The 11547-nt window shown below is 43.8% G+C and overlaps 1 protein-coding gene and 1 long non-coding RNA gene across 4 annotated transcripts in view; both read right to left on the minus strand.

Annotated features, from left to right (window-relative positions):
- The window catches only part of LOC111254033 (neuroligin-4, Y-linked-like), a 65896-nt gene extending 60092 nt beyond the window's left edge, over positions 1–5804 (minus strand). Inside the window, exon 1 of one of the 3 annotated variants that reach the window (XM_086974549.1) lies at positions 4225–5802. In XM_086974549.1, coding sequence (XP_086830675.1) covers positions 4225–4681 — 457 coding nt within the window. In that variant the 5' untranslated portion in view covers positions 4682–5802. Of the gene's footprint in view, positions 1–4224 lie in introns of all 3 variants that reach the window. The other 2 variants (XM_022814464.2, XM_086974550.1) reach the window with 2 other exon arrangements.
- Positions 5805–5868: 64 nt separating this feature from the next.
- On the minus strand, positions 5869–9121 carry LOC147754461 (uncharacterized). Its single transcript, XR_015316809.1, has 4 exons — positions 8911–9121; positions 8464–8559; positions 7214–8344; positions 5869–6423 (listed from the first exon to the last, which is right to left on the minus strand). It is a non-coding gene; the product is annotated as an uncharacterized LOC147754461 (long non-coding RNA).
- Between the last annotated feature and the right edge of the window lie 2426 nt (positions 9122–11547).

Here is an 11547-nt window from a genome sequence, read left to right on the forward strand (position 1 = left end):
TGCTCCGTTATACTACTCTCTGCGGGCATTACGGAATGCATTTATAAGGCCTATCTTCGAAATGGCAACCATTCTAACTCCTTTCAAACGCAAGAATTTGCTTCGGTTGTTGCATGCAGAACGGTGTTACGACCTATGAGTAAAATCTACTCGACTCGATTAATCCGTTCGGTTATTCTTATCGAGTGCACTTGGGGCGCGTCTATCCTAACGTAGATATTCTGTCTCCTATAATTTATCCCTCAGACTCCGCTTCTTTGTCTCGTGTTAACGGTGCCGCTGATAGTACGTACGTTCGGCCACGTCGCTTCCGCAAGCAGAAATAGGAGAGCTGGCGGCGGTGTGAGGAAGCGGCAGCCCCAATGGAGGCAGCCTTACGTCGAGCTCCAATCGTGCTTTCCCCGTTTGTCTGTATGAGTTAATGAGAGCATTTGACGGGAATCGCCCTGCCTTCATGCCCGCTTTAGGCCGGTGCAGCTTATGGTCGACGCGCGGCCGCCACTGCTGAGTGCTTCGCAATACAAGTGCCTACCTTATAATGCAAATTAGGTGTTTATACCTAACCCCAGCCAGCGCTTCTCCGCAATCGCCGAGGCCGCATCCTCTGCAGCTGCCACCAGAAATAAGCAAAGTGAACAAAAAAAATTCGTTTACAAGCAGGGAGTACATGAACTTCTAGAAGATATCGACAAAGGGACTATCTGCTTGAATAGCAAGCAACAGTGTGGCTTGTAAGTGACTGTGGAAGAAACAATAGGCAAGGAAAGCAACACATAAAAGAGCTGAACAGGGACAGCTAGTAACTAACTATTACTGTTACCACTATTAATATTAGTTGAGCCTTCTAGCTCAAATGAGAAAAAAATGAAAGCGATGCCCAGCTGAAAGGAGCTTGCGTGAAGTTTTGCCTCTATTTTTTATAGAAGCTAGCGTTACAACAAGGCTAAGTACTCAAGGGCTGCTTAAATAATCCGGGAAAAACGACCTGTACAATAATATATGCGTATATTATGTGTATAGGAAACCCAGTACGTATTGCGATTGCACCGGACAATTTGTGGTGTCTATACATTTCTCGCATTCTTTGTTAGTTGACGCTCATTTGAAACTCGGGCTTGTTGGCGTCGTTACTCTTTTACGTATACGGTAATATGTATACGGTAATAGGGGAATGCACATGCACACACGTACGGTCACAAGTATATGTGCAATTACGTTGAAACGTTTCCTCTAACAGAGATTCAGGTCGTAAGCAGGCCACCACCAGCGATTGCTTTTTGTCTCCTGCTGCTCTCCAAGTTGGTCAGGTCCGACAGACATAGTCCAGCTAAAGGCCAAATTACAAGTCAGAAATAAGCCTGAGACTAAAACGAAGAAAAACAGCAAATTGCGTTGTTACCGTGTACGGGACTCTTCATATTTATACCTGTCAGACGTTAAACCGTCCATGAATTCTTTAGCTAAGAAACAAAGCTGCGGAGGGGCGGCGACCGTTGATCGTAACGAAAATTAGATAATTTGAAATAACGAGATGTTGATAATGATACGGCGAGGCTAGAAGATATGTTGTGTATAGCATGGGAATAGAGAAGTAAAGCGATAGTTTTCTACATTTTTTTCCCTATGATACACGGACTCGGCACACGTTGATTGATAGACACGACTTCGATGAAGATAATTTCTAATTTATTGCCGTTTTTAACGATTCTGTCCGCGCTCACACACCAATGAGCAGTAAAAACAGAACCGGAGAACAAAACGAGAGAGAATAAACATAGAATAATATTTTTTTTTGACAATTATGGATTAAACACATTTTACATGTTATTAGAATGCGCAGTACGGGTATTCCATAATGCAACGCGTATACTTCACACAATGTGATCATGTTATAGTCTGGGCCGCTAGTGAAGATCATAAAATCAAACAACGACAAACTTTAAATGCTCTGTCACCTTTCATGTGCACAAAGCTTAGTTAGTGTTGTAGTTATAGGTACCTAATAATCTACGAAGATGCCTAGGTGCAATAAATAAAGAGGTTATTCTTAAGGGAACGGTCAAGATCACGCGAAACGGTTGAGGTTCAAAAGCCAGCCGTGCTGCATTTTGCGAGGGCCAGCCGTCTAAAGTATTCCTTACCGAAGGCAATACCAGACGTAAAACCTGAAATATCTGTTTGCTCTATGAAGACCAGCGGACACAGCTATAGCCGTGGGTGAAGTCGGAATGACTTCGATAAGGTATGTGAACGCCGCTCTATCGAACTCCTCGCTCATTACAGATTGGAATCATACAATCTGAACTGGTATACGCTATTTCATGCTCTATAAGCTTCACTGCTGGACATCGTCGAGCTATTTATATAGTGAATACAAATTATATAATAGCGTTAAAACAAATAGGAATAAATTATCATCAGAAAGTATTCTGCTCGTATGCTCTCTAATTAGATAAAATTGTACGATACTATTACAACGAACACAGGCATATTTGCATGCATTCTAATAGCCGTAAGACCCAACAATTTTCTGATTCTTCCCAGTATTGCCGTAGATAAGTCACTTTCTCAGTGTTACAGATGCCTTTAACACAGCCATGACAATAAAGTTTGTGCATTTACGACATAATGCGAAAAAATTCTATCCATTTTCTTTATAATCTTATCTATATAATGGCGTGCTCCGAAGCCAAGGTATGCATTTGTGGTTATCAAGTGTTGTTTGCCTTTTGTAATGGTCTAACGCAAATACCCCGCTCATGTGTCTTTGAGTAAAGCAGACCCGTGTGAGCCCTAAACGAAATTATATCCACACACGGGGCTCTTATGTGGAAACCTAAAAGACGTATCGTTGAAATTCTTGATGGCTTTGATTTGTTTTTATCTTTAAGGCTCACGCGATGTTGACTCGTTACGATCGTTGAATGACGTGTACAATGGTGGCGTTCTGGTATGAAGTAGCAGGAGTGACTTTTGCCAAAACGAACTTAAACTGGAACACGTTATTATATCAAACGATTTTTAGAGCATAGATACCCTCGGTGATAGTGTTTAAGTGTCCTAGAAATGGGTTTTGCAAAAAAAGCAAGGGTTGCATAGCCCGACTTCTGTGGAAAAACAACGTAAAGCTTTACGCTACCTGTTATAGCATAATTGTCCATCGATTTGTTTCTGCACGGAAGGTTCGACAGAAAATTTCTTTCACCAAGCGTGAAACCGAACCATAAAAATATTCTGCAATGTGGAGACCTAGTAATCACACAACGTACTGCATCTTTGGAAAAATTCTCTCGATGGAAAACGTTGAAACTATGCTCGTTTTATACTATGACTGAACATAGACATCTTCTGTTACAGGCTAGATAAACATCTAGCTTCTATAGGTAAAAGCTATTGAAGGAATGGATAGCTACAAATGCTTACATTATTATTAACCTGAATAAGGACGAAACAGAAGGCAGTGATATAAACTCAAAGGTGAAACTCCGCACAGTCGGAAAAGGGGTTTGCTGCCTTGGCGCTAAACATCAATGCTTAGCCCCGTAACTGATGCAGCAAGGTCTAAGGATACGGGGAACGTGCTAGCGTAGACACACTTCGTTGTGCACCGAAACAGTGCCTGACGGTAGTGCCATAGGCGCAACGTGAAGCATTTATTTTGATAGCAATGTCGATTTAGTATTATCATTATTGCAGTACAATGAACGCTCGTGAACCTTCGAGCGCGTATGTTGGTCTTGGCATTTTCCAAACGTTGGTGGCGACTTCTGATCGAGTTTTGAAGGACCAGCGTGTTATCAAAATGGGCCCGAATATCTCGAGATTCGCTTGAAATACTGATACCGGTCTCATAGAGGGTTATGACGCTGATCAGTTCTTTGTATAGTCCTTTCCTAGAAGCTGGCCTGACACCTATTTCATCCGATTAGATGCTTGGCTTTCAACCCCATTGTCGCTGAACATGTGCTAGAGCACTGGTTGGAGTTTTTGAGCTGAGATTTAACTCCGCCAGATTTAAGATTTCGTATCTTCCATGATGCACTAATGCAGCATTTGCTTAGTTTTTATTCCTTTGCCGGTGTTTTTATCAGCTTATCCAACTTATTCAGTCAACGTTTACATACAATAATAATGGATGCTTGTTTACACTTTGTCATTTTTCTCCATCTTTCGTATCATAATAATAATTCTTAATTCTCCATCTTTCATATCACACGCACTTACCGATAGCAGGCGAATAGATATTTAAGTAAAGACAGTCCTCGCTCTGTTTGTGTAGGAACGGTAGGAGTCGGCGGAAATATTCAAGACGACCCCGGGGCATTCTCTTGAGAGCCTCTGTCTCGTTACGGATATCCGGCGGCCGCTGGGGGCATACGGGGGCGAAGCGATCCGCCATTCGTATGCCCTTCCATTGTGTGGGTGTGCCTGGGGGCATGAAGCGCATGCTGTTCGTCGGTGGTGACGCATACGGGACACCAAGAAATACCTCGACCGGCTGTAGACCCGTCCGTGACGCCTGTTCCAACGTGACGATATTGCCCTTCAATGCACCGTAGCGGGTTGTCACCGTCCGTGAACTAAGTCTGCTTGCCCCTACAGTTGTGGCTGCGGCCGCCATCCAGCCGCACAGGAGTAGCGAAAATCCCAATATCTGCGTCGCTGTTACTGAGACCCACATGATATCCACAATGTAGGTTGACAAAACCCAAACAACACCAAGAATATAGCAACGGGGGCTGCAGCAGCTACTACTCGACGGCACTCGTTAAACGGCAAATCGAGAGAAGTAACAGCAGCAGTCGTGGTTTTGTGATCACCGCCACTATTAAGGGAGTTGATCAGACGAACGAATAAAAACACACAAAGCCGTTATCAAATAGTATGATATAATACACCTATGCACAAGCAAACAAGAGCGAAAAAAAAACCAATGGAGATCCGATAATCCACAATGCTATGAAGAAGCGCACAGAGACATCGCCATATCTTGTACGATTTCTTGCTTCTAGTGTCTTTCTATAAATTGTTACCATGGGCAGGACACGACACGTTACGAGACATCGTTTACAAGTCACAACTACTATTAACACTACCGCAAGTAACCGGATTCACTGATGAACTGATTATGCACGATTGGAATTATGCGTACTGAGATGCACGATCAGGAAGGCCGCGTAGAGGAATCATACTTCAGTGAAGTTAAGGGATAGAATACAAGCCATGTTCTTGTTTCTAGTGTCAGTTATTTCTGATCTTGTATGAGTTTATTTACGAAACCTACTTTTTCGTCTTCACCTTCTTGCGTACTCTCACGTCTTCTGCTTATTCACAACACTGGATCACTTATTTAGCACTCCTTCTAAGCGGTTGTCTTCTGTTTGAACTATCTCAGATGCTCTATTCGGTACTTTATGCTTGTCTTAGTTTAGTCCTTCCAGAAACTGTTTTCAAAAATACGAGGAGGGGGCGTGAAGTCATTTTCAAGATATGCGCAGTGCGACGACGTATCGTTAGGGTCGAGTATTAGTGCCGTTGGTAGGAGAACTTAATCGTATACCACTCTCGCCGCAACAAACTGCCGAACGAAACCGCGTCATCAATGCAACCGTCTACGTTCCGTTTTGCATCTTTGTATGACACGAGTCGAGCCGACTTGGAGAAGCGATTTCGAGAGAGACATCAGTGAGCCACTCAAGTAAGAACAAGAAAGCCAGTAAAATAGTTGAGCACGTTGACGCGCGTAAAAACGCACGCGCTCTGATCTATGAAGAGCGGCCGCTGGCGCTCATTGAGCAGCTCGAGCCCGTTAAAGACCCGTCGGAAGCGTACGTACCAAAAGTGGCGAGAGTGGCGGCCAGCCCTTCCTCTGCCAAATGAGTCCCTCACCTTCGGCCTACCCTTTCCTAATAGTCGGTTGTATACGCGTGCTCAAAGTCGAATCCAGTCCTTAGTCTACTGCAATAAAACGAGTTGGTCTTCTAACCGACCCTGCTGGAAGCAACGAATCGTTTGTCGCTGCTCCAAAGACTGTCGTCTTCATCAACTACAGTGGCATTGGATAACAGTACTTACCAGAGATTCTATCGCATCTATGGCCCCCTTCTGGACTCTCCATTTGCGTCTGCGGTTCACCACTTTCCGAGCTCCGTCCACTACTGCATGTGCTGAGCGAAACATCCGTTCACTGAAGGAACGAATTGTCGAGCAGGAGTTCCGAAGGCAGTCAACGGAAAAATCCAGCTGGAAGGTTTTGCTTTTGTATTCTAGACTACACCTAAGCCTTCGTCTGAAGGGAAAACGAAGTGGGAAAACCGCATAAAGGGATAATGTCCGAGCGACAGACCCAGTAACTTCACGGGCTAGTTAGCACACCATCTTATTATAAAATCTGGCATCTGCTTAAAGATGGGACAAGCGAACCTGCGAGCAAAGACAGAATGATGAAAAGGGAACACAAAAGAAAAGATCGTTATGGACGGCGCCTCCAGGTAACATTAGCAATGAAAGATGGCCGACTCACTACGATTACTACGAAAAGCAGGCGAACAGCCCCACGTACGATACGTTTCATCCATTTTATTGGCATAAGAATCGATTGATTTGTAGAACAGTAAGAATACTGTGAACGAGGAATAAAGGAGCGGACTAATGCGTGCTTTGCGGACAAGATCTCTGGGCAATCGGGTGGGGGTCAGATGACGCTCATGACACCTATGCGAAAGGTGCGACTTAGTATATACATGTATGAATAATAGTAAAGTTATATATGGTATTTAGCGTGGGCTAGTTCATTTCTATACAACATTATTGTATAAATGCGCGTGGTCAATGGCCGTATGGGCAGAGGAGTATCGCTTGGTGTGGCAATCGAACGCATGTAACTCGCAATAATAATGAAAAACGGGCTGCATTTTACAAAGACAGAAATGGTTTGACAAACATGCGTGAGCGCGAGACCGGATGTAAAACAGCAAAAATACTATAATCTTAAATCTAAACCATCCTGGTCGATATCAGGTTAATATTAAAGCTAGACTCGCTGCTATACAGAATAAGATTTGGCCGATGACCTATTCTATCTAATTTAAGAGAAGTCATCTATGCAACGCTTACTTAAGTGAATGCCAAACGGTTTATATCTGGTAGAAGAGAATTAAATAGAGTATCGATCATACTGCGCTTCACTAATACATGTAAGTTATCGACTCACCCATTGCATTACCATTTGATTAAGTTTTGTAACGATCTTCAATTGAAACTTTTGCATTTAGTGCTAACACGGATACTCAAGTTTCTTCTCTTACGACCAAAATCTGTTCTAAAGGCATTATGCATATATAGCACGACTTTTTCTGATGATTTAGCCAGCGTCGCCAGCTTCTTCCACAGCCAGTCCTATCTCTAGAGCACTTTGCCCCAGCTAGATATTGCTTTCTCCGCGCGGCCACATACGGCACGCCGATCCCACCCGTGCGGCATGTGCCTACACCACAGATCACTGTCATCCTCCGTTTCACTGCCCGCCACAGTGGCCCCCAGGGTCGAGTGAAAACAAGATAGACGACGCGGGATCTCTCTCTTTCTCTATTCCTTTGTTCGAGTGATAGCTGTGAGGTGTTTGCTCTGCTCAATGATGCTGAGGATGAGACGATCCTTGCTTCTAGCAAGCGTGCCCGCCTGCCTGCCGTCTGTTGGTGCAGCCGTGAACGGAACAAGAGAAGTACGTAGCTCACTCTTCTTTTTCTTTTCTATCCTATCCATTGTCATTACGCTAAGCTGGCGTTTCTATAGGCTGCAAGAGTTCCCGTTAAAGGCGCTACCGATCACCATTGGATAACCCGCTCGGGTGCATCAGCCCCCCTAAACTAAGCAACGGAAAGAGCTCCTCTATCTCCGGCTAGAGAGACTTTTCCTCAAGTGAAGTGACCGGCGTGTTCAGCCCCAGACTGTGTTCTTACTGGCCGTGCTGAGTTGAGCCGCACGCAGCACAGTCGAACCAAACCATATATTGCACTTCATGCGAAAAGCCGCCATTGAACTGATTAGGCAGCGGTAACCAAAGTGCTTCCTCTCTGCTCGACTTGTCTTCTTCGGCTAGAACGAGTTTTGTCTTACGCGGCTGGTGCTGCGACGCACCCATCTCGGCATGTCAGCCCATTGGAAGCCGACTCCACGTCATGCCAGCACATTGGGCCCAGCATCGAGCTCAATCCAAAAAGGCTTCTGTGCCTTGTTTTCTCTATATTTCTTTATTGCCTTCTTCTTTGCCCCTCGATCTCCATCAGCCTTGCATTCGTTCCTCTTTGCCTCCTTATACGTTTTTTTTCTGCCCCCTCCGTTCCTGTAGGAGAAAAAACAAGGCACATTAGTTTCCGACATCGTATGGTTATGCACCGAGGAAAAGCAGCCAATGCTACTGTTACTACCGTCTTTTTAAAAGGACCGGAAACTCTCACTAACTTTTTCTTTCATTTCGTTTGTCCGCTGCGGTATCCAGCTGCTACAGGCCGTAGCTTCAATTTCACCCCTCACAGTTATTCTCTATGCTGTTGTGAACTAAAAGAAAGAAAGAAAGAAAGCTGATGAAAACACCACGAGGAGCTGCGTTGAGTTGGAACAACGGCCTGAACCTTGTTCAGGTTTAACGAAACCGAAATGTCACTTGAAGAATGCGCTACTAGGTAAACGCAATATCGCATGCATGTAGGTGCTCGATAGATGTGTGAGTGTTCCCTTAGAGAAGTGGAGCCAGCGATGTTTCTATATAAAACAGAAACGATCCATCGAGAGCTTTTCTAATTTTCGTACTAGTTTTGCCATGTCGCTTGCATCTCTCCTTTGTAGCCGTTTCGGCTATTTGTAAGGAGCTAAAGGCAGAAATAAAAAAGCCCTTCGAGTGCATAGTACCTTCTCGCTGTCTATGAACGAACTCTGGCCCTGGCTATCCTATCTCTCTCTCTTGACCTTTCTGCTCTTCCGCTCGATACCGCGCTATTATGTTTCCCGGTTGCCCCTCGGTTCTTTTCCTTTGGCTTTCATGTCCTTGGCTTCTTTAGCATCTCCATGTACATGTCTTGCCCTGGCTTAGTTGTTCGCGGCCATCACAACAGCAGCATCTACGGCCGTTCACCAGGGTTTTGCAAAAAAAAAAAACAAACACAGTGCATCGTTATCATCACTTTACAACCGCCACGATCAAAGACAACAAACAGCACTAGCACATGTATGAGCCTTTCTTCTATATCCCTTTCCGTCCGCTAGCGGCGGCCTCTATCATTATTATTATTATTGTTATGGGGCAGAAGATACCCGCCGGCGTGCGGCCCGGCTAAAAGTGATATCAGCGTGGCGGAGCACGTGTCTGGAACAAACACGTTTTTTTCAGTAAAGAAGATTGCAACTGTACGAGTTAGAGTTTACGCGTGCGACACTGCGCGAAAACATTGCCCCGGCCATAGTAAAGGTAAGACCGGAAAAAACAATGGAGCTTAGGAGGTGAGAAAGATAAGGAAACAAGCGAAAAAGAAGTGTTGAAAAGAGCACTGGAACAGCAGGAGGATCACATTTGGTGGTTGAGGGAATGGCGACAGTTATTTATGCCCGCCGTAACTGATCGGATTTCCTGATGACCTGCAGCATACCCGGTTACTCCCACTTCCGGTCTCACACTCAGATTCTCGGATGAGGGATCTAAGATGTCGAGGGCCATAATATGGATTGCGTAGACGACCGCAATCCGGTAAAAGTCTTAGCTCAGGAAGTTTCTTCAAGCAATATATTGGTCCCATATTTTTCCCTAAAAGACAAATAGCGCTTAACTGTTATACTGCAAAGGTGATTCGAAGGAATTGTCTACTCAATAAAAAAGTAGTCCTGCGCACTTAACCTTGTGGCCTTCTTACATTTTTGCCAATTGAGTGATTCCGTCGTTATTAGGCTTACAGTTGCTTAGAGAATTATGTAAAGGTTAGGTATGATACATAACAAAAAAAAGCAATGCTCCGGGTAATTTTGAATGATCCTAGGAACAATGTGATGAAATGTTTTCAGTTTTACGTTTAACAATTAAGCCACTAAGAATTTCAGACTACTAATCTCTCTGAGTAGGAAACAAAAATGTATATTTTGATTCGAACCTAGACCAGCATGTGTTTCTAAATATAGCAGGCAAACACAGTGTTACTGCATTATCACGTGGTCAAATTATATACCGTGGAAGCCTTATTTAATTAACTATGCCACAATTGTCTAACTTCCATTTGGGCTCAGGCGAGAAATGCGCCTGTGATAATTCGTCTGCAATAAATGCTTCAGCAACCTTATTAATTATACGATTCCTGGGTGTACCGCTGGTTTAAATGTAACATAAAGTACATCTTTTAGGAGACAAGTTGGGTTGTATATAGGTACCCAAAACTCAAACCTGTTTCAGCGATGGAAGCAAATACACTCACCTGTGTGCAACAGAAGGCGCTAAACACGTAGATGATTCGAGCCCTATGACTTGAAAACGGTGGCAGGTAGTATTGATCACTCTGCTCCCGTTTGCATATATGAGACAAATCCAGCAAAATTCCTTTTTGAGTTATGCAAGAACTGCTACAAAAGGGTACCAACTTTAAGCGCAACCGGCTGAAAGTGCTCCATAATATCAAAACGGCATGCTAGCCTCAAATAGGTATTAAAATGCATGATCTAGTTTTTTGAAAGGAGAAAATGTGCAACGGAATTGTCATATTTTTCGCTCCCAGTCTACACGACCGTTATTACAGTATGAAGTATGTTACTATATCAAGGTCGTTTGTTAGCAACACTCAAAGATGGTGTGTAATAGGACCCTATCTAATCTTCGCAAACTCTAATAGAAATAGTTCGATCATTAATTAAAATATCTTCCAGATAGTGTAGACACGAATGTTTCTGTGAACAACATGCCTTTACATCAACTGCTGTTCCCGAATATTGAGCTCCGGCTATTACTGAAGACTACAGTCTCTATCAGCCCGTTGATCCTAGAGCAGAACTCCGCCGGCTGACGTAGGCAGGCACCATGGAAACATGGAGAGGTTCTGAAGACGACCCTTGTTTCGACCACAACTACAAACTATAAGTCAGCTTAACCAAAATACACTCCGATTTCTGATTATTAGTAAAACACGCTAACTATACGCTGTCAGCGAATATCGGACAATTCTTCGTAGACTATATTTATTGCCTAAAGGAAAAATGCCCTTCTAAATGTAAAGGCTTTATGGGTTCTCCTAGAGGAGGTTCTTTCTATTAATAAGCTCCAGCGCTCATGCAAGGGCGAATCAACTACGAGACACCACCACGTCGAGCAGCTTATGACGTTGCTAACGGCATCTTACAATGGTTATCCTGATACAATCTATAGTACCACGAATGAACAATGGTAAATTACATCACCGTGCCTGGTTCTTAGGTTAGCGAGATTATAACGATTGATATTTTGTTTTGATAGGTTGACAATCGAACAGACCGAACTGAGTGGGCGATAACAACAGTCGTATCGGCAGTCAAATC

The sequence above is a fragment of the Varroa destructor genome, unplaced genomic scaffold (genome assembly GCF_002443255.2).
Source record: "Varroa destructor unplaced genomic scaffold, Vdes_3.0 BEIS01000007.1, whole genome shotgun sequence".
Lineage (NCBI taxonomy): Eukaryota > Metazoa > Arthropoda > Arachnida > Mesostigmata > Varroidae > Varroa > Varroa destructor.